Raw genomic sequence first — 22,758 nt, 5'->3', positions numbered from 1 at the left:
GGGGGGGCCACAGCCCCGTCCTCCAGGGCATGAAGCAGGTATGGAGGAGATCAAAACTCCAGACATCCAGAGGCCCTCAGAACACAAGGATATAGTTATATATATTACTTGTTAGAGTTATCTGATACTATGTCTTGCACTATCCTACTGTATATTACTGTACACTACTATTCTTATTGTATATATTGTATATCTCATGTCTTATTCATCTGTTCCTCTGTCTCTCCTGCTGCTTTGAGCATATACATGACAAAAGAATTTCCCTCGGGATAAATAAAGTTATTCTTCTTATTATTATTATTCTTAAACATAGTGTTTTCTATCAGAAAAGAGTAAAAAAGAGTCTTTACTGATTCTTTGATATATTAGGGATTGTACATTGTGCTTTACTGTTACAGTGCCTAAATGCAGTTTTACATTAAAGTTTGTTGCCAGATTCAGTCAAATCTTCATGTGCACATGAGATACAAATACCAACGTTTTCTGTAGAAACTGCGTGCTTAAAGTTTTGTTATTGTTATTGTTGTAGCTGGCACGTCTCCCTGTGCAAGAGGAAACAGTCAGTCAGAAAGAGGAGTGCCGTGGCTTCTGGTATGACAGCTGCTGAATAACTGAGATATTACTTACCAGCAAACAGGCTGAGGCAGAGAAAACCGGTAAGAATGAAAGAAATAGGCATATATGACTGCTGTTTTCAGACTGCTGGGAGTTTTTGCAGGATTCCAGAAAATAACAGGAGAAAGAAGTTTTTGCTTTTTTGTTTTTTAAATGAGGCAACATGAATATTCCAGCAGTCCTCTTTGTCGGTCACAGACTTCGGCGTCTCTGACCAAAGAATAAACAAATGGTTAGGTCTACACTGTCATCACGGGTTGCTGGGTGGAGTGCTGCTATAAAATCTCTTAGAGACGAGCACAAAAAAGAAAGTAAAAGAGTGAAGGCATGTTAGAGAGAGAGAGAGAGCAAGAGAAAGAGAGAGGGATAAATATAACACATCAGAGAGAGAGACAGAGAGACTGGAAAGAGATATTTAAAGCACAGAAGGAAGAAAGAGGCAGACACAAAGACAGTGAGAAGAGAGGATAGCTCTGACTCACCATGTTAGAGGAGGTAAGACTCGTTTTATTTAATTTGTTCTTAGAAACACTGACAGCTGGTTGAGGATTGTAGAAGTGCACTGTAGCTCCCAGTGTCTTTCCTTGCTCAAGTTGCTCATAATGCTGGTTAACTATTTTTATGGAGCCATATGCACTACTACGCAATACTGTTCAACAAGTTGGCAGCATCTGGTGTTAGTCACCTGATTTTACACGCAAGCTTACACGTATATGTTTGAGGGGTTTTTTTTATAAAGTTTTCATTAACTTTATAAAATTGTTTGTTTGTTTTCACAGCAGTAGATGACCAGACATGAATGAAGCAGCTCTCCTCCCAGTCATCAAGGCAGGGAATGGGCGAACACTGTCCAGGTGAGTTACTTTGTATACTAAATGTCATTTATGCATTCTGTATTTCATGTTCCCTTAAGTGGTTCCAAATAATCTGACAAAGAATGCAACATATAAAATAATAAACTAATAAATATGACCTGAACATTGTCGGGCTGTGCTGTGCAAAACCTTGCATTTAGTTTTTTATTAATTTTAGAGCGGAGTTTCTCTCCCTGTTTAATACCTACAACTGCTTCCTGAAGGACCAGACTCAACTTCGCCTCACTTACGCTCAGGTATGATTTAATAAGAATTTGAAATAGGTTTCCCTTTTGTTTCCCAATTCTTGGGATATTCACATTGCTAGTTAGTTAATTAATAGGTAATATACAAAAGCACCATGATTCAATGGTTAGTGCTTTGGCTTCCTGGGGTCAAATGCACCTGCCTGTTTAGGCCTGTCTGTGTGGAGTTTGCATGTGTGTGGGTTCTCTCACACTACTCTGACAGAAAAAGATTGTTTGTCCTTGTCTGTGGTAGCCAATAGACTGCAGACCCGAGGCCTGTACTTCAGTGTTAATCCTGGGTTTTTAGTACTGTGAAGGTGGATCACTTCTTACAGGTGTAGATTGTAGCTTACACTGCTAGCCTAACCTGCTCAGGAGCAGGTTATGTTCCACATCATAGATCAACAGGTATTTAACCACCACCTACTAGCCAGTTTTTCCTGAAAATAGCGTCACCATTCCTGGAAGATCTCCCAGACTTCTTTGCACAGAAAGCAGGTGGGCCTAAAGTTCAAGTAGTTTCTCCGTGTTTCCCCATTGAGCATCAGTATTAAATATAGATTCCTATGCACAAATTTATTCCTTGGTTTTCTGTTTTCCTGTTCACAGTGAACAAATTTAAAACAGTGTTATTATTCTATAAACTTTAATTTATAGACCTAAAACAAAGCACCCATTTGTACTTGCTGCTCTTACTGCGTATTGCTTTTGCTTGTAGAATAAGCCTATTTTTTATATTTATTTATTATTTGCTTGTTTGTTTCATAGATCATTAAATAATAACCAATTATAATCCATTAGATTCCCCCATGACATAATGATAGAGCTGTAATTTTGATAATTCTGTTGTCTCATGCAGTCTCCAACTTTATAGCTATATGCAGTCCCGATCAAAAGTTTAAGACCACTTGAAAAATGGCATAGTTGAAAAATTTTGCATAGTTGGATCTTAACTAGGTTTCAAGGTTCCCACTGAAAAAGGCTGTTTTAGAGTTGATCAAAAGTTTAGGACCAAACCTCCCCAAAACAAACCTGTAAACCCCACCAAAACAGAAATCAAAGTTTCAAACATGAACTCAGTATCGAATAGCTCCACCGTTATTGTTGATCACTTCAAAAAATTGTTGTGGCATGCTTGATGCAAGCATTTCCTTGAGGTGAGTGGGAACATTTCTCCAAGTGGTGAAGACAGCTGCATGAAGGGCATCTATTGTCTGGAACTGCTGTCCAATTTTATAAACTTCCCTTGCCATCCATCCCCAAAGGTTCTCAACTGGATTTAGATCAGGGAAACACACAGGATGGTCCAAAGAGTGATGTTATTCTCCTGGAAGAAGTCCTTGTCCTGTGGGTGTTGTGTACTGTAGCGTTGTCCAGTCGTTACCACGCAGACGAGGGCCATGAGGGATGCTCTCTGCAGCATCTGGATATGGTCAGCAGCCGTTTGACACCCCTGCATCTGCTGAAGCTCCATTGTTCCACTGAAGGAAAAAGCACTCCAGACGTTACGATGCCCCTTCCACTATGGCGTATAGAAAAACATCTCAGGTGGGATCTGCTTGTCATGCCACTAATGTTGGAAACCATCAAGACCATCAAGGTTACACTTTTTCTCATCAGAGAATAAAACTTTCTTCGACCTTTCAATGTCCCATGTTTGGTGCTCTTTTGCAAAGTCCAAACAGTCAGTTCTGTGGCTTTCAAGGAGACGAGACCTTTGAAGACCTTTTCTGTTTGTGAAGCCCTTCAGTTTCAGATGCCATCTGATGGTTATCGGGCTGCAGTCGGCACCTGTAATGGCCTTAATTTGGGTCAAGGATCGTCCAGTGTCTTGACGGACAGCCAATTGAATTCTCCAACTCCGTGCTGGTGAAATTTCGGGGTCTTCCACTTGAGTTTTTTGTTCCATAACCCTCAGGATCACTTAGGAAATTCCAAATGACTGTCTTACTGCGTCCCAACTCGGCAGTGATGGCACGCTGCAAGAGACCCTGCTTATGCAGTTCAACAACCCGACCATGTTCAGAAAGGGAAAGTTTTTTTTCCTTTGCCATCAGAACAACATGACAGTGTGACTACCTGACAGAAAATCCACATTTTTGTACAGATTTGGCCTTTTAAAGGCATGTGGTCTTAAACTTTTGATTGGGACTGTATCTAGCCATATAGCTAATAGTGAAGCTTGTTTTAACATGTCTGTGTATGTGTTTCTGTAACAGGAAGCAGATGGCACGGTGGTGGTGGAAGGCATGCTGAATATCTGCTGGGGAGTACGGAGACCAATCAGGCTGAAAATACAGGATGACAAGCAAATGTTTCCATTTGTTCCTAAGACCTCTCCAGATCCCACCAGTCCAGTCAGCCCACTGGAAAGCAAGAGGTTAAAATCAAATTTTGTACAATATTTTTAGTACTGGTGGGAAACAGTGGCTCTGTGGTTGCCACCATTGCCTCACAGCAAGAAGATCCTGAGTTTGCCTCCACCATCTGACCGCGGGCTTTGCATGAGCTCCCTGCGTCTGCATGGGTTCTCCCGAGGTACTCCAGCTTCTTCCACAGTCCAAAGACATGCAATTGGTGCGGTCAAGTTAATTGGTGACTCTAAATTGGCCATAGATGTGAAAGTGAGTGCGATTGGTTGTCTGTCTCTCTCTGTTATCTCTGCTTAAGATTGGCAACCTGTCCAAGGTGTACCCTGCATCTCAACCAGTGGTAGCTGGACTAGGCTTCAGCTCACATGCGACCCTACTGCATGACTACAGTAGTTATATAGCTAAAGTGTTTCAGGTTTTGTTTTCATAGTCAATCTTTCTTTCAGAGGAATGTCACGATGGGGAGAATATGTTGACCTTCACCAGATAGATGAGATGGTTGAGACACCACAGGAAACAATCAAAAACCCTTTACCAGGTGAACGCTTTTTTCTCTTCACTATCTCTGTCATTTCTCAAAAATGCTATCTTAACCATTAAATTAGAGTATATTATAGATATTGTTGGACATAAAATCTTGGCTTATGGATTATCATCAAATCTTATTGTTAGCTTTAGTTGAATGTTATGTCTACTTGTTTACACACATTTAAAACTGTCTTGTTTATTGTAGTTACACCATATGTTGAATGTGAACCTTTTTTCTCTGGGGGTGTTTGCACAATCTAAAGGACCACCTGTTTATGAGACCTCAACCCTGCGCCCTCCAAAGCAGAAGAATCCAGAACAGGAAGCAGAGTCCAACCTGTTCCGCTGTATGAGTGATGCCTCGCTGGTTAAAAGAAGGAGGAGCACAGGAAAGTCAGCAGCTCAAAGAGAAAAAGAAAGGCAGCATCGCTTTTCAATCAATGGCCACTTCTACAATTACAAAGTGGGTTTCTGCTTAAAACTGCCCTCAGGGCTTGTTTTCTTCATCATGAGTTTAAGGTCAGTGTTGTTTCACTCTGTTCCACAGACCTCGATCTTCACGCCGTGCTTTGGTACACCAACTAAAGTTCGTATCTCTAGCAGAATGACCACAAACCAAGTCATTGAACAGCTGCTGCACAAGTTCAAGGTAAGTTTGGTGCCAGAGGGCTGGTACAAAAAATTGTTGTAATTTATTTTGTGTACATGCAAGTGCTGTGAAAAAAAGGATTTTCACCTTCTTGAGTTTTTAAAGGTACAGTAAGTCTATGAGATTTTTAATAGACAAAACCCCAATTTTGAACACACACACACACACACACACACACACACACACACACACACACACACACATATATATATATATATATATATATATATATATATATATCTTGATTAATCTTGATTAATTAAATCTTTTAAGAAGCTGATTAAACGTAGAAATAATGCATTAAAAAGACTTTGTTGTGAGCACCATTTGTGGATGTTGCGATGTTGCGGCTATCTTGAATACAGTGTCCAACATGGGTATCACCAGTCCATCCTTTTATGCATGTGACTAGAGACCAGGCACACATATAATGCACCTCATAACTTTTCATTCAAAGGTCACAAATAACTTACACACTGTACCTTTAAATACAAAATGCAGTTTTTAAATGATGATTTCATTTATTCAGGAGGGAAAAAACAGCAACCCAAACATATCTCTGCATTGTCCCCTCTTGTTAAATCATTAATTTTTTATTTATTTTTTTTGAATGCTCATGTTCATTTTCAGCAGCCACACCCAGGCCTCATTACTGTCAGACATGTTGAATCAGGTAATCGCTTAAATAGAACCTGTCTGAGAAAATTTAAACGGGCTAAAGGAGCTCGGAAAGCGACACACATTGCCTAAACCTAACTTACTTGAGAACAGATAGGAAACAAAGTCAGTGACATCTCAGTATGGAAAGGGTTACAAAGCCATTTCTAAGGCTTTGGGATTCCAGTGAAACAAGGTGATAGCCATTATCCACAAAGGGAGAAAACTTGGAACACTGGGGAAACTTCCCAGGACTGGCCGCCCTACAAAACTTACAACATGAACTCATTCGGGGCATAACAAAAGAACCAGCTTTATATCCTGTTACATCAAAAAAGAACATTATACCAACAGACAATGGTGATAGTGCGATGCTCTGTAGTTACTCACAGAGCAACTACAGAGCACAGAGCAACAGAGCAACTCCAGGTCCTTGCTGCTCTACACTCAAAAAAATAAAACATTAGATTTACTTAAAAAAGTTATGTCAAGTGGTTCCACACAACTGCTTTAAGTAACTTTTAAGAAATGTTGTTACTTAGTTTGAACTCAATACTGTTAAGTTAGATTTACGTAAGTGTATTGGCTAAATGTAACTTAATTGCAATGCTTAGCTGATACTTATCTTTGTTGCTTTAAGCATACATAACTTGTTTAGGCAATATCTTTGTAATACTGTTACTTAGCTGGTACATAACTTTTCTGCTTTAGAAGGACATAACCTGGTTAGGTAATATCTTTGTAAAACTGTTATGTAGCTGCTACATAACTTTGTTGCTTTTGAATTACATAAAAATGTTAAGTAATTTCTATTCAATACAATTACAAATAAATCATTTACACTGGTTACTTCCATACAAAATAGCAAAGTTTCTTAAAAGTTACTTAAAGCAGTTATGTGGAACCACTTGACATAACATTTTTAAGTAAATCTTAGGGAGATCTTTTAGGAAGAAATGAAGACAGCACCCAAATTATCAAACACAATCCTGCCTTTAATAAGCACATTCAGTGCATATAAAATACTTTTTTCCAAGCACAACAGCTTAACACAAAGTGCAATCAATGCAACTTGTTACAAATTCCAAGTGAATATTTTGTGCAGAAAATGTAGATCAGTATAAAGTGCTAACCAACTTGTCGTCAAACTAAAATGATTTAAAAAATGATCCAACAAAGTCCTGTCTTTACTAAGCACATTCAGTGCATATTAAATACTTGTTGACAGACCGAAAAGACTGTAGAGCCGTAGCTTAACACAAAGTGCAATCAATGCAGACAACTTGTTACAACTTTAACTAAATACTTTGTGCATAAAACAATATTTTACTTCAAAGATCAGTGAAGTGCTAACCAACTTGTCTTCTTTGATCAAGCTGTTCGGATCTTCATTGAGGTAGACTGCAAGTCCTTTCAGCGTACACACTCTTCTCATTGCAACTGTGTTGTTCTGTAAAACATAAAAGCAAATTTGACTTAGCTAAACTTTAAAGACATTTTCAGTTAACTTTCAGTTAATTTTTTTAGTGGTATTCAGAATTTTGCAGCACAATTTTTTTTCTAGTATTTTTACAAGGCTTGAAACATATCCGAGTAGATTTAAGTTCTGGTCCAACTATTTTTAAGAACCAAACTTTGAGAAGAACTGCTATACAGCACAAAAATTAAATCGGCAACATGGACATTAAAATTACCTGAACAGTGTATGTATCTCTTTAATGTAACCATGCGAGAAGCTCCGACTTGGTAGTCACAAAGTGGATAACAATCCACCAGATCCTCATGTGCAACAAGAGAAATTTCCTTTGGAGATGGGTCAATTTTGAAGGATCCATAGTGTTCAGTGTACCACGAGCTCAGTTTTTTTTACTATAAACACCAACGAATCTGCCAAAATACACATCTGCAGGATTTCAGCAAACTCTGGCAGACCCCCCAGTGATCCATGTACTATTAACATGCCCTTCCTGTAGTAGATGCCCGCAACAGACACACTCTGGGCAAGGCTAACTACAGCTGTGTCAGGGTACTTTTCAGCAAGACAATGTGCAATTTCACGTTTGAGAAGTTCTACTGGGACTGCCGAGACTCGTGAAACCTCAAAAGTGGCTTTGCTACAGCCTGATGAATGCATGTAATGGCCAATCATGAGCTGGTGTTTGGTTGACAAAGACAGGGTTATGTTTTTGAAGCAGTTTGTGTGTCTAGCAACTTTTTTAAAAAATGTGTGCTTTGCCTCGAATCTGATTGTCCATAATAAGGCAAGTGGACCAAAATGGCGAATTATTGAGGGATAATGAGCCAGAAAGTGATGTTTTGGCAATGGTCTTCTATCTGGGCATACTTCTTTGTACCTTTGATGGTGGTCTAAAATCTTACTCTCCAGGTATGCAACTGAGTCACTGTTATGAACAGGACACACAACAAGCTCAACAATATCCTTCAAATCTAGTAGAAGTCCCCAAGCTGGTTCGTTTTCAGGTATGTGTTGTCCAATAATAAGTGGCAGAAGTCTTAGTAAACACCAATTTTCATGTGCATTGCCACCAACAGTTTTTTTACTAAGAAAATTGTGAGGCAATTTCTGAGGGCGATTAGTCTGATCCCCTCCTTTGTAGGGAAATGACTGAACAAGTCTATTTAGATTTTCAAAAGTGATGTACTTCTTGCCTATTAGTATTCGAAGGCACTCAGCTATCTCAAAAGGCACAATACCTTCAAAAAGGTCATGTGCAAGATCAGGGGGGAATCCTGCAGTGACCTTGAAGAAAGACAGACTGTCTGCCAAGACACACGAGCTTTTCACACCACAACAAGCTACCCCTGTCTCACGTGCAGTTGCTATGTACACGATGGAGCTCCTCAGTTCTCAGAGAAAAGTCACTATTTGTAGCTTTTGATTCAATCTCTGAGCGTGTAGCAGTACAAAACCTGCAAAAGTAATCTCCAGAAAAACTTTCCACAAAACCGGCCAATCCATGAGCTCCGAGGCTGTCTGCCACTACATATTGGACAGTGCCTTTAAAGTTGACCCCTAAATTGTCAATGAACACTCCCTGCTGCTCTAAAATGACAAGGTCTTGCAAAAGTGGCTCAAATATTTTTGGATAGCCAAAGGTCCTAAGGTCCTCACTTTTGCACAAGAGAGCCAAATAAATAGAAGAGAGGGATGAATGACTACCTGGTGGCAAGTTACCTAAAATCCAGTAAACTGAGCAAAGTTTATGCTTTTTCCGTGATGTCCCCAATGGATTGCAAATTTCGAAATCATCAACATAAAGACAAATAGAGATTCTTAGTTCACCGCCTGAGAAAAACTCATTATTTGGAAAATGTAGACCATCTTTATATGATGTATACTTTTCCTTATTTACAAAAGGATTCTGATTGTGGCTAGTGACAAATTTGTTCAGTATGTTTTCTTGTTTAAATATCTGCTGTAATGATTTTAGAATAGGAATATACTGAAAGGTCCTCTTGCTTTGGGAATCGAGAATGTATTCAATTGGATCAATTACTTCAAAATGTTTTCTGTAATACTGTCTGCGTTTGAAGGCAGTGGCAAGTGTGCCGTCCTTTTCTATGGCTTTTAACAAAGGGTTAAAAGAAACTGCCTTTGTCAGTTCTTCAATAACAGGCTGGTCTAGACAAAGGTTATGATTCTTGAGTATGTCTACAATTACTTGATTTGTCAAAGGCACTGATGCACAGCTTATCAGGTAGTGCAATTCTGAAAGCAACTCGTCAATTGCTATGCTGGGAACATGAAAATAGTTTTCCAACTTAAGTAAAAGAGATGCAAAATTAAGTTCTATTACATTTGCCAAATCTTCAGTCTCACTTGTAGTTGTATCGTGATCAATATTTGCACTTATGTCCTCTTCTACAATAGTGTCTGTACTGTCATCAGCTGATGTTTGGCCTACAATAGTGTTAGCAATACCGATTTTAAAGTCTTTTAAGGTATAAGGATTGTGTTTCCTATTTCGATGAGACTTGAATGTACCATAGATATTTGTTTTGAAAGAACAACCCTCAAACATGCAATGCACAGTCTCGTTACATTTTAGATGGTTGTTAATGTGAGAAAAATACTCCTGCTCTGAAGCTATGTTGCAGCAGGAACACAAATGGCAGTTAAATGTTGCCAAACTCATAGACTTGTCTAGAGTTCTTTGGGTATGTGATCTGCTTAAGTGGCTATGTAGAGCATTCCATGTTTTGAAAACACAGACACAATCAGAATAGGCACATGGATACTGCTGTCTACTATGAACTAACCTGTAGTGTTTTAATAACAGAGCTCGTGATGACACCACTTTTTTGCACAATTTGCACTGCCACATCAACGTATCTGGGGGAGAAGCACAAAAGACATTTTCATTACACTGTCCCTGAAAAAACTAAATAATTTGCACATTGTTAATGTTTCATATTAATCAGTTTTATTTTTAATATTGTATGCTACAACAATGAATTTATTGATCTACATCATCACCACTGCATATTGTGTAAATGTGTGTGTAATCTGACATTAAAAGTCGAGTGAGAAATCCCATGGACATTGTACAACATTAATGCAGTTCATCTTACACCAGCTTACTAAATGCTTTCTGCAAGCTACATCAAAACGTAAGCTGAAATATTAGACAGAAAATACACCCTAACCTGTCTGCTAGCAAGGAGCGCTTCTCCACTGTTGTTGGCTAAAGTGCAACGCAGTCAGGCGTCCGAGTATAAACTCGGCGCGAAAGTGCGTGCCGGACCGAATGCGCTGCCTGTACCGACGCATACCGACGCTAGCGCTACACTACATTTGGGCTGAAAACAGAGCTTTGCTATTGCAATGGAGTCCCCTCCAAAATCATTTGGAAACTCACGTGCAGCAAGTCCACGTTAGCAAACCTTTACCGGGCAAAACCCTGCCTGTACTCTTTTCTTAGTAGCACTTGCGACATTAACTGACGTGTGAACATATATATGTAGACGGGCTTTACAAGAAAAATGACTTCTTACCTGATTTTTGGACAAAAATGCGGCTGAACCAGTCCACATGGCGAAGAAAAAGCAAGCTTGAGAAAGAGGGTGGTGCGCATGCGCATTGGCCCTTACTTAGGCGGGCTCTGCACGCAGCAGTATGTGCAGAGGGACAAACCTGTGAATTTACTCAACAATGTTACGTTGACACAGTTCAATGACTTTGTGTAACAACAAAAAGTAACAACATTTCATTAAATTTGCACAAACACTTTAAGAATTTTTGCAAAATCGAGTTTATTAAGAACAAACAACAAAATCTACTTTAGTAAAAGCAGAGATAGGCTGAGTTCATTTTTTTGAGTGTAGGACCTGGATTACTTCTTGTAATTAACGGAATCATGAATTCCTGAAGGAGAGGTTTGGATAGCTTTTGTCCCTTAAAAAAATGAAATCATGATCTAAAAATTGTAGTTTATATTTGCTCAGGTTACCCTTAAATGAAAATTATGAACACAAATGAATATTAAAATTTGCTTGATGATCTGAAATAAATGAGTGTGACAAATATGCAAAAATCCAAGAAATTAGGAAGGAGTCAAAAAAAAGAAATCACAGCACTGTTTAGGGAGGGAGGTACACTATATTGGCAAATGTATTTAGTCACCCATATCAATCACTGAATCCAGGTGGTCCAATCACTTCCAGGGCCTCTGGTGGGTAAAATCCAGTCACTAGGCACATAGAGTTCTTCTACAAACATTTGTGAAATAATGGGTTGCTCTCAGGGTTGCAAATATCTTATTATACCTCATGGATTAAGCATGGGATGTAAATAATGTATAGTCAGAATTCATCAAACCATAATAACTTCATCCAAAAAAAAATATGTATATATTTATATATTTCTTTGGCTGTATGTTCATCAGATACAGAACGATCCCCAGGAATTTGCTCTCTACTGTCTTCATCAAAGTGGAGGTGGGTTCATCTTTTCCACAAGAAATGCAATAATTAGACATAGCACAAGAAAATGCTGCACCAATGTGGCACTTGTGTGCTTTGTCCAGAAAAAAGGAAGCTGAGTAACACAGACCAGCCGTTATGGGAGCGCACACTGCAGGGACCCTCTGATGACATCATGAAGATTTTTTTGATGGATGCAGATGAAGAGGAAGTTAGTGATGATGTGAGTGTAGTAGCCATGCCTTAACTTATGGTAACATAATGTTACCCTTTAAGTGTTTTAAGGTACCTTCATTTACTTCTAATAAGGAGTTTTCTGCTTTTTTATTTGTTGCAAACTATATGGTAACATATTTTTCTTTGCAGGTAGCTCAATATCTGAACTTAGAGCTTCCAATCCTTGAAAAAGTTTTACAGAAACTCAAAGACGAGGAGAACAGAGAGATACAAACGATTGAGAACAAGTTAGTATACAATTTTATTTGCTTAAACGCTCTTGAAATGCTTTCTCACGAGTGCAATTAAGTTTTGAAAATAGAGAATATAAATAAAGAGCCTAACGGTGCGTGTTTTACCACTTATGCATGACTACATCTTCCTTTACACCAGTCAAAAAGATGTGCATAACCAACATTCACCAGTATAAAAACTGTAGTAACGTTTGAGGTCAGGTGGTGGCGCCAATATTTAAACTTTCTCATTTATTTTTTGCTTATGGTGTCTGTATCTCTCTCCTAATCTATCTATCTATCTATCTATCTATCTATCTATCTATCTATCTATCTATCTATCTATCTATCTATCTATCTATCTATCTATCTATCTGTCTGTCTGTCTGTCTGTCTGTGTGTGTGTGTGTGTGTGTGTGTGTGTGTGTGTGTGTGTGTGTGTGTGTGTGTGTGTGTGTGTGTGTGTGGGTGCCAGGTACAAACACCAAAAGAGAGTCCTGTCCAATATGTTAAACTGTAAGATGTCACGTCCCATTGAGACCAGTGTCTAACAACTCACCTGATTTCCTAAAACAAGATTCAACATTCAGTACAGCACCATTTCCATGTTCAACGATGAAAGATCTACAGAAATATGAGGAATTCTTTTCCCTTGTTTTTTTTTTCTTCACGCACTCTTTAATGTTATAATTCTGAATCTCTGATACATAATAAAGATGAACAATTTGGGATATGAAGCACGAGGCTGGTGTATATCCCATACAAAAATATATCATCCTTCCAGTCTTATGTGTCTTTTTCTATTTTAAACTGTAAAATAAATTAAAGATGCAAATGTAAGTTGCTGCCAGAAATTGTAGTTCACTGTGTCTGTGAATAAATATGGGACCAGCATGGCCACTTCTGTTTGTGCTTTCTGTTTGCTATGTTTGAGTTATGTGTGCCACTGGAGCTTTTCAAGGGTTAATTGGACTCTGCTCAAGGTTTCTATTTTTTATCAATGATCAATGTATGTGTATATAGACTTTTGATAAAACTATATTGATTGTTAATCGTACCTGTGCATGTGCAATGACAATAAAGTTGAATTCTATTCTATTCTATTCTATTTACTCTTTTTTCTTGTACTTTGTTATTTTATATGTGGTTGAGTTGGATGGATTTTATTGCTGATTTCTGGTATTTATTTTCCTGGTTTGTAATAAAGTGTTGATTGGCTCAATGGAAATAGTTCTTGTGTGTGGTGTTCGTCAAATTTTAATCCAGACAAAACTTTCCTTGAGGCTTAGCATTTGCACGTTCCTCAGACTCCTGCATTTTCCTCTCTACGTAGTTTTCCCAGTGTGTTTCTATCTCTTCCATGAGAGTCTGCATAATACTTTGTACTTACTGTAGGCCCCTGTTATTTTGTTTCTCTGCCTCCACCCTTTTTTTTATTTGTTTGCCTTCATCTGAACCTCTCAAAGTGGCTGGTGGTTAATTTGTCACTTAGTCACTCTGTGCAGCCAAACATCGTTCCAAAGATGCCACACATGACAGGTTGAAAGTGGGGGAAATATGTCTAAGATGAATCATAAAATGATGAAAATGCCACTTTAATTAAATATAGCAATCATCAACAATGGTACAAACAAGATGACAAAGAGTGAATGCAATAATAAGCTACTTTAGGGGACAGATAATAGGAAAACTGGATGACAGGAGATAAAACCAGTAAATAAAAGTCCTCTCTCATTTTGCTTCTCTGTGTCTGTGTGTGAAAGATGGGAAAATGCTTACAGATGGAAAACTTTGTCTTAATAGTTAAATAATGAATGTGAAATGAGGTGAGCACTGCAGTTTAGAGGCAAAGACTTTGTAATGGCTTGCCAGCCCACCAGACAGCCTTATATTACTAAGCAATTTTCCTCCGCCATGATGAATGACTAAATGAGAATAAACAGATGTTTTATTGTAGGATAGGGTTTCCATGTGCACCAGTTTCCAAATGGTAGACTTTTAAGAAATGGAAAATGAGTGTTCCCAGTGGCACAGTTTTGCTGTTCCATCATGAAGGAGATCCATAGATGTTAGCTGTGCAAGCCCCAGAAGAGGTTTTACATTTCTGTTTTTGAAAATTGGGTTTTACTCAAGAGGAAGAATGTATTCTTATCCACTAAATGCAACTTTTCATTTAGTTCATTCATTTAATTTTCTTTTTTATTTAAAAGAAAATCATACAAGTTTGTAGTTTTAACTGAGATGATATTGTACATGCAGAGCAAATATGTGATCTATGTAAGTGTCTGACAACTCTGGGTGTAAGCCACAAGTTTAAAGAGAGAGAGAGAGAGAGAGAGAGAGAGAGAGAGAGAGAGAGAGAGAGAGAGAGAGAGAGAGAGAGAGAGAGAGCATTTGATTATTAGTTGGGTTTATTAGCTCATTTAACTGCCCATTAACAAACATGCACAAATGTCTAACCAGCCATTCACATGATAGCAAGGTCAAACTGGTTCATCAGAATTGAGAAGAAAAGTAATGGTTTCTCATTCCAGATAGATGTACACCAATGATTACAGACACACACACCAATGATTACAGACACACGTGTGTGTGTGTGTGTGTGTGTGTGTGTGTGTGTGTGTGTGTGTGTGTGTGTGTGTGTGTGTGTGTGTGTGTGTGTGTGTGTGTGTGTGTGTGTGTGTGTGTATTTGGAGACATGGGCCTCTTCTTTCTTCTTAGACTGATCTTGTAGTAAGTAAACACGACATGAATCTTAGTTTGTATTAAAAAGCTAGTAAGATGGGACAATAAAAATGAAAACAAAAAAATGAAATTCTTCAATATTCATGTTTTATTTTACTGCTTAAGATTCATTTGTGTCTCTGGAGGTGCGTCCACAAAAGAAAGGTGATTGAATATTCTTATCATGGGTCTTTAACTCATTTTATGACTCCATGCTTCTTCATGGTGGATAACTGAATCATTTAATTTTAGACGTGAAGTTTGAGGACACTCAACATTTAGGCTTAATGTCTAAAATTCTGGCAGCAAACAAAGGTAATCTTTATTTATTCAAAACAAAATGTTTCAGCTGCATCCTTAACTGCCCATACCATGCCTGTGGGCAGTGGCTTACAACCTACAGTGTTATTTTGCATTAAAAGTTAATTATTATACATATTGGCTGCTCAGATGAGATTTATTTCAACTTGTTTGAGGTTAATGATTCCTCCCTTTATGGATTCAGATTTATCTTGAATCTAAGGAAGAAAAGGTTGCTAGTAGTTTCATTTATAAATCGAATTTCAGAACAATACCTAGAAAGTCTGACCATCCCATTATATTACATTTGGTTAAAATCTGATACAAAGGTCACAGAGATCTTGGACTGAAAACAGGACTGTCTCCAAAAATACCTCTGAGACAAAACAAGCTCATATCTCTGAAATGAACAATGATAACTGTTTCTGTTCTTTGTTCAATACAGAATGCATTCAACTTGCATAAACGGGATACTGCCAACTTACACACTATATGACTGCTCCTCTGTGATGTATCATAACTGTTTCCAGAAAAGTAGCAAAATGGTTTTGCTATTCTTTTTTTTTTTTTTTTTTTTTTTTAAAGAAGTACCTCTGTTTATGAGTGTAATGGTAGCTTGCCTAGCTGCTAACCGTTACATTATTTTCTACGTGGCAAGTTTCTGACTTCATCTCTTTGCATGTTGGTGTTGGGTGTGTATAGCGCTGTGGTAGCAGCATCTGAATCACATTACTCTTTAGCAGGAGAAAAATTAAATATACACTGAATTTTGGTTTATTCCTAGTTGTTGATGAATTTTAAGTGATGAAGTCATTTCTTAGGAATGACTTTGCATGAGTGCCTGGAGAAGAAACCATTACTGCCATTCCCGATCATTCTGTGCCAATAGGACAAACAGACAAAATGTCTAAGATTGATATAGAAAGGATCAATAAGTTGTACAAATGCAGTGAGTACAAAAGGCATGGAAGAGACAACCCACTGTTTCCTAAAATGTATAATGAAATGTGTTTCTCATTCCTCATGTATTTTTTCATTGGAAGATATTTCTACAGAAACAGGTGTAGGAGATGTTATTTCTGAATGTCAAATCATTCTAATGACTCAATTCCTATCCTTCTTTTCAGACATTTGACAGAGCATGAAGAGAGATTGACTTGTGAAAAACTTCATGACAAAATGTCTAATCAGCTGATTTAGCTATAAAACAACAACAACAACAACGAAAACCATCAGTTAGATAAACATGAATAAATCATGAACATTTTGACTCTTACCTGCATGCATATGATTGAGTCTATTCTAAATAGCCCACAGTAATAACTAAATAACTGAATCAAGTTGACATTTTGCACAAATGGCACACACATATTTTTTTTAAGCTAAAGTAAAATAGAAAAAGAAGGCATTTCAACCCATGAACCACAACCATGGTAAACCAAATTATAATTGCATTCTGGCAAACCTTTTTAATCTTTATTTCAAATTTATGATTTGTTCATTTTGAACAATCCTCCACATCCACCATGTTTAATGTGCTGCATTACATAGTATTGAAAATATATCTAAATTACAGAGACAGGAAATAAGAACACATAAATTTGCCATGGCAATAAGCCTACAAAAGCAATTCAAATTAAAGCTGTTCAAAGTTTAAACATTGTCTTTAACTTTCCTGCACTTTTGTTTCTGCAGCTCGTGTTTGTTGTTGCGGGGGTTGTACGTCACCACAAAGCGGCACTTCAGATGCTGTGAAAGAGGAAACAACAATGAGCATTACATGAGAATCAAAAGGGAGCATTTCTCTAGATTTCTGTTTTTAACTTAATATTTATTAATATTCAGCTTTTCACTTTTTTTGCTTTGGAAAAAAATATTGTTGAGAGACTTTACAAACTTTACAGACTTTTACAAATGCAGACAGAGAAAACATTCACCTTTTTCACAGCACTGCAGCCCTTCAAGTCTTGGTTTTCAGACTTGGGACACTTGGTTTTTCCCATGACTGCATCGATCTTATAGTCGATTGTATTGGTCACCTACAAACATCAGCATACATAAATGTATATTTTACGCTGTAGTGGGATTGCAATAGTAAAACGCTGATTCATTTTGTTTGTGAAAGCTGATTCTAACCTGACTCTGAGCATCAGTCACTTCAATCAATTTGAACATTTTCTTGCCCTTGGGCTTTTCATTGAACATCTTCACAGCATGTTGAGCTGCCTCCTGAACCTCGGCTGAATCTGGATTCCTTTTAACCCAGCCACCCAGAAGAGGCTTGTTTTCTTTGATGAAATTAAACACACGAAAACACACAAACATTTAATTTACACAATTTCATCAAGATATCACATCAATGATTAAAAAAATGATGAATGGATATTATTATGAGGATGCATTTCCTTATTGCACTAAACCGTGTGCCACTTAATGCATCTGCCAATTTAGGAAATTATTAAAAGTGCTTACCTTAGTAATCCTCTTATATCCTAATATTAACTTGGATCTGCTTTCATTTGCAAAGTCATACACTATGCCGAACTCCATATTTTAGTCCAGAAACCACAAAACCCTGCACTGAGCTGGTCTTATACTGCCAAACTACACTGACTTCTAGGCCAAACCAAGCATTGCTCATCAGAATCTGCTGTAAAGCCCTACATGGCTCCTGCCTACATATATATCAGCGCGACTGAGGTATTATATGCAGATGCAGCCAACTTCTCATCTTTTCACTGCTCCACCCTCTTACTTTAAATAAGAAGTGAGCTTCTGATGTTGTGGAGATTAAACTTTGGAATATTCTTCTTTGGCCTGTCAGATCAGCTGAATCAGTGTTTTGTTTCAAATCACTCCTGAAACTAATTTCTCGAGGCTGACTTTCTTTTAATCCTTCCCCCATTATTTTTCCCCTTAACGTACATCTATTTGAGTACTCGGTGAGTAAAACAATGGTTTTCATCTTAACAGATTTAGCAAGGAGTTGCCCTTAAAACACAAGTTAAAGTTATACGCAAGGAAAAATGCAATTTTTTCAGATGTATGTCTGAAAACAAACACTCCAAAGTTATGAAAATGATAAATCACATTGCATTCCAAATTCTGCGTAAATTGCATCCATGCTGCAGATTTTACTGGACTATATATAATCTTCCTTACATACTAAGTACTGGTACTGAGTTTTCCTGATGGATTACTCGTTTATTATTTTTATTCCTTAACACTCTGCAGCTACAACTCCACCATGCCAAATTAAACAGCACTTGAACAAGAACATCTGTATCTGTGTTCTCTTTTTTTTTTTTTTTTTTTTTTGTGTCCCGTTTGGATCTTTAGCCATCAGAATTGTTGTCTTAAGGCCAAGAAAGATGCCAAGCGGATTTATTTTACCAAGTGGATCATCATGGCCTTGCCATATTGGTCCATTTGATTGACCTTTATTATAATTATGAATTTATTTTATTTTCAGTTGCTACAAACGGGACAGACATGACTGGGGGACAGGACAGGGAGAAAGAATGAAAGAAAGAGAGGGAGAGAAAGAAAACCAAAGGGGAGAGGAGACGGTGAGAGGGGGGGGAAGAAGAAAAAAAAAAAAAAAAAAAAGCTCCGCCGGCAGCCAGCTGTGCCTGAGTGACCGAGCCCCAGGCCGAGAGGCCGGGGGCACCCCACCTCCGAAGTGGCCCGAGCGAGCCCCAGGCTCCAGGCCCCGATAAGCGGCCGTATCTGTGTTCTCACTAAGATAAACATGACTCACTGTAGCCAACCAGACTGCAGTACAGAGTCATCAAATATGGCGCCATTTTGGTGCCGTTTTGACATTCAAAGACTTACTAAGAGGCAAAATGTAAGCTCCCTGACTGTATGAATGGTTTTAAACAATGTTATTTATTACCATCCAAACTATTCTGACCATATTATGCCATGCTGAGAAATCTGTAATGCAAGAACTGACACAGAGACACTGAAGCTTCAGCTGTCACTACAACTGCTATTTTATTCAGCATTTGCACACATTCTAACACTTTGTTAGCCCAGTGCATAACTTCACTCGTGGTGCAACATCTCATTTCCACAACAACAACTGTAAGCCATTAAAGAACACAGTAGCATTGGAAGAAACAAGCGTATAACAGCTACGCTACCATAATAGCAAACACAATTCCCTTAAACTCCAACAAACACGACATCCAAGGGGCACAACAGAAGATCACATCTAGCCTCTCTCATCATGCCACAAAAAATATTTAATGACTATCATATCTTTTTCACTATTAGCATTCGTATTTTTCTGTATTTTGTCTTGTTATTACCCTGGGTTGGTATCTGCATTTTGTTATTGTATTTTTTCTTCATCATTTGTATAAAAAAATACAGATGTGTATATGCACATTTCATCTCATCCTTTCTTTAATGCTGCGATAGTAGGCAATTTACTAATACATGTTTTTCATTGTGGCTAAATGTCATATGAATACACAAAGTCAAAGTAGCTGAATTGCAAATGTTTTGTCTGACTCATTTCTAGACTGTTAGTCATGGTTCTGACACAGATGTCTACGCTCCAGTGCAGTCATTGTTATATACCTCCATTGTACTTTATAAGAATGGCTCCCATTTCAAGCCCAATGTTGTTTCTACTTTACTGTCACCACATGTTGAGGTACTAATCAGAATCCAAGAGACAGATTCTGTCGACCCATTTAAACTAATTTGTTGAAATAGATGGATGCCTCTCATAATGTATTTAGATGAAGTTTAAATTAACATAATAATATACTGGTGGCTGTTTTTATCCATGTAGGATTTGCATCTAAAGAGCAAGACTAATTCAGTTCTGTTCAACTGAGTTTTATTTATATAGCCCCAAATCACAACAACCAGCCAACACTGCATGCATGATCTGTTGGGTCTAAATGGGCACTGAATTGGGATCAGACAGGGAAAAGAAAAACAACCTTTTCTAGGATCAAGTGCATTTAAAATGGACTTGAAAGGAAATGTGTCCTATGGTTGGAAATCATGGACAGTATATCTTTATTGGGTTGCTTGATTGTACATGCTGACACTATGTACGCTGGGCAACACAAACTGGTTTTGGAGCAACATGATGCTGCCAACCAGACAAGATTTTGTTTTTCAACTAATCACTGCATGATTTACAACAGCATAACTAACTGTGTAATAAAACAGTCCTGTTGCTAAACTGGCCAGAACCCATTGTTACTCAGGACAAATGACATCCATCATCTGACAAAAATAGACAAACATGATTTCAACAAAATTCCAGCTGATCTCATACAGTTTTGTTAAAAGGACAGATGTTACAACATAGGGTTAAACATCTGCAGATCCCAGCTCTTTCACAAAGCATGTTGCTGGTGTTGGTTTTAAAATCAGTGCATACTTTAAGGAAACAATGAAATATTTTTTAACTAGATATTTATGTGATCTGCAAATATTTCACATATTAATTTTACACAGCTTCTTAACATTTTTGCAAATGTCCCTGTTGGAAAGTGATATTTTTTCATGAATTTATATATCCAGTGTAAGGCTCTTTTGAAGCACATTAATAAATACAGCCACTTCAGTTGTCATGAAACTTCACATTTAAAAAGAAATAATGTGCGTGTATTAGATAGTATTTCTGCAGTATTGCCCCCAAAATTTCAGAAGCTATTTTTTCTGGCTCGCTTGCCTGTGACATTACTCCACATTTTCTTTTGCTTCTTATATTTCTTATCGATATAATTACTTACCGGCTATGACGACTTTCTCCACAAGCTGATCTCCCAAGCCCAGCTGGATAACTGATAGGCATATCAGCAGTGACAATGGAAGAGACATCTTTATACACCAAACTCTGCTGTGCTCCTCACAAGAGAAAGACTGGTTTCCAGAAAAACACTTCAGATGAGTAGAATAATTTACTTGTCAACCAACTTGCAGATGTCCCACTCGATTTGGTCTGTCCAAGTCCACAAAGAGAGCACTTAAATGAGGACAGAGATAAAGAGGATTTACTCTAGAAATGAAACTTTAAATAATATAGCTGAAAGGAAAAAAGTACAAAGTACTATATATAATCCATATAGATTATCCATCCGTATAGTTTATGCTACAAAGAAAGTGGAAATATAAATACCTTTTTGTTAAAGAAGTTGAATACTGGTGAGTGCTGGAGCAACAGAGGGTGAAACAGAGAAATGTGAGGCAGGAGAGTGAAAGAGGGAGAGGGTGGCGTCAGTGAATGCCTGTGACTATTCAGCCTTTCAGCTGTGGCCTGTATAACAAGCCAGTGAAGACCACACCCAGCTAATACCACATATGACTGCATGCATAGATTTAACCTAGGGTGTGAATGCCAGAAAAGAAATATTCAAGTGGAAGAGTCAGTTCAGATAAGTGTCTGACGGGCATTGTTGTGTGTATGTGCGCGCTCTGTTGTTTCTCTTTGAATGCATCATGTGGGTGTGTAGTCTGTGTCTATTTAGATTTGCACATTTCCATCTTCTCATCTTGTTTTAAAGCACTGGATAAGCCACTTTGTGGAGATCCAACACAAGCCAGATGATGACATCAGTCGGCATACAGTGAGTAACAGTGAAAACCATGGCACACAGCAAAACCACAGCAGGTCCAAAATATCTCTTATCATGGAACAAACTGTTCTGAAAGTTTTGAATAGATTTGCCAATATAAGCAAGTGGAATATGCTAAGATTACTCACTTAGTGAGCAACACCAAGTAAAAAAAAAAAGTAAAAGAAAGAAGGAAAGAGTGACATCTTGTTTTGTTGTTCAAGACGATTATAAACAATATCCAGTGATTTTCATTGGATATCAAATAGTGTTGCTTTTACCAGCCTCAGGTCAGACATTAGAGAAAATTCAGAAAGTGCATTAAATTTTAATTATACAAATGGGAAATCACAGTATTTATAATCCTCATCACTTATGGGAGGCTCAGTTTGACAAAAACCTTGACCCAGGCTGAAATATTAACAAATATTTAAGATGGTTCAATCAAACAACTCACAACTTTAAATGATTTATTGCAACAATAGAATAATTACAGTTCTGAGCTCATCACTCTGACAGCGTGTTATATATAAACATGTAGTATGATGAGTAAATATACCCTTAGAGAAAACTGGAAGGGTGTGTGTGGAGCCCCTATGGTATATTGCATCTGTGCTAAGGGATTGTCTTGCTTTTCCTTTTGCACCACCACCAGGTTAAAATGCCTAAAAGCATAGGGTGTACTGACAGTAATCTTGCGATTACTTTTGGTAGTGGTATGCACAAGTTACAACTGTGCACTGGTGGTAGAGCTCAAAAACACAATGAGGTAAAGACTTGGTTGTAAAATATGTGTTGCTAAAATCTAATAACTGGCTGCATATGAACTGAG

General features: G+C 37.8%; 3 protein-coding genes across 7 annotated transcripts; 1 reads left to right on the top strand and 2 right to left on the bottom strand.

The window, feature by feature from the left end:
- The first annotated feature begins 975 nt into the window (after window positions 1-975).
- rassf6 (Ras association domain family member 6) lies at window positions 976-13,518 on the top strand. Its single transcript, XM_080873838.1, has 11 exons — window positions 976-1,110; window positions 1,395-1,469; window positions 1,648-1,726; window positions 3,937-4,097; window positions 4,536-4,627; window positions 4,881-5,080; window positions 5,165-5,266; window positions 11,830-11,881; window positions 11,971-12,089; window positions 12,233-12,330; window positions 12,791-13,518. Exons 2-11 carry the CDS (start codon window positions 1,411-1,413, stop codon window positions 12,864-12,866), a joined length of 1,038 nt encoding a protein of 345 aa, XP_080729964.1. The 5' UTR covers window positions 976-1,110; window positions 1,395-1,410; the 3' UTR covers window positions 12,867-13,518.
- Window positions 6,898-11,228, bottom strand: LOC308391246 (uncharacterized protein). 4 transcript variants are annotated; one of them, XR_013970575.1, is made up of 3 exons: window positions 10,940-11,228; window positions 7,618-10,277; window positions 6,898-7,373 (listed from the first exon to the last, which is right to left on the bottom strand). XR_013970575.1 is itself a non-coding variant. In XM_080873804.1 (2 exons), exon 2 carries the CDS (start codon window positions 10,267-10,269, stop codon window positions 8,752-8,754), a length of 1,518 nt encoding a protein of 505 aa, XP_080729930.1. In that variant the 5' UTR covers window positions 10,270-10,277; window positions 10,940-11,228; the 3' UTR covers window positions 7,439-8,751. The 4 variants fall into 4 exon arrangements, 3 of the variants coding, with proteins under 3 accessions (XP_080729930.1, XP_080729932.1, XP_080729931.1); XM_080873804.1 differs by lacking the exon at window positions 6,898-7,373 and having other exon boundaries at window positions 7,439-10,277; XM_080873806.1 differs by lacking the exons at window positions 6,898-7,373; window positions 10,940-11,228 and adding an exon at window positions 10,804-10,928 and having other exon boundaries at window positions 7,439-10,277.
- Window positions 13,519-14,906: 1,388 nt separating the features above from the next.
- On the bottom strand, window positions 14,907-21,645 carry LOC308392231 (cystatin). 2 transcript variants are annotated; one of them, XM_080875184.1, is made up of 5 exons: window positions 21,491-21,645; window positions 21,105-21,337; window positions 17,476-17,627; window positions 17,277-17,378; window positions 14,907-17,088 (listed from the first exon to the last, which is right to left on the bottom strand). In XM_080875184.1, exons 2-5 carry the CDS (start codon window positions 21,190-21,192, stop codon window positions 16,993-16,995), a joined length of 438 nt encoding a protein of 145 aa, XP_080731310.1. In that variant the 5' UTR covers window positions 21,193-21,337; window positions 21,491-21,645; the 3' UTR covers window positions 14,907-16,992. The 2 variants fall into 2 exon arrangements, with proteins under 2 accessions (XP_080731310.1, XP_080731311.1); XM_080875185.1 differs by having other exon boundaries at window positions 21,105-21,313; window positions 21,491-21,638.
- Between the last annotated feature and the right edge of the window lie 1,113 nt (window positions 21,646-22,758).

Source organism: Rhamphochromis sp. 'chilingali', assembly GCF_963969265.1.
Source record: "Rhamphochromis sp. 'chilingali' genome assembly, chromosome: 2".
NCBI lineage: Eukaryota > Metazoa > Chordata > Actinopteri > Cichliformes > Cichlidae > Rhamphochromis > Rhamphochromis sp. 'chilingali'.
The sequence above is the reverse complement of the archived record's forward strand: the minus strand, read 5'-3'. Positions and strand labels throughout refer to the sequence as shown.

What these genes read in the sequence shown, in the direction of transcription:
- rassf6 (XM_080873838.1), top strand. Translation starts at nt 1,411, where the DNA reads ATGAATGAAGCAGCTCTCCTCCCAGTCATCAAGGCAGGGAATGGGCGA. An exon ending in AATCAAAAACCCTTTACCAG is followed by an intron (nt 4,628 to 4,880) that starts GTGAACGCTTTT and finishes CACAATCTAAAG; the next exon opens with GACCACCTGTTTATGAGACC. An exon ending in GCCACTTCTACAATTACAAA is followed by an intron (nt 5,081 to 5,164) that starts GTGGGTTTCTGC and finishes TCTGTTCCACAG; the next exon opens with ACCTCGATCTTCACGCCGTG.
- LOC308391246 (XM_080873804.1), bottom strand. Translation starts at nt 10,269, where the DNA reads ATGTGGCAGTGCAAATTGTGCAAAAAAGTGGTGTCATCACGAGCTCTG.
- LOC308392231 (XM_080875184.1), bottom strand. Translation starts at nt 21,192, where the DNA reads ATGTCTCTTCCATTGTCACTGCTGATATGCCTATCAGTTATCCAGCTG. An exon ending in GGAGAAAGTCGTCATAGCCG is followed by an intron (nt 17,628 to 21,104) that starts GTAAGTAATTAT and finishes ATTTCATCAAAG; the next exon opens with AAAACAAGCCTCTTCTGGGT. An exon ending in TGACTGATGCTCAGAGTCAG is followed by an intron (nt 17,379 to 17,475) that starts GTTAGAATCAGC and finishes TGATGTTTGTAG; the next exon opens with GTGACCAATACAATCGACTA.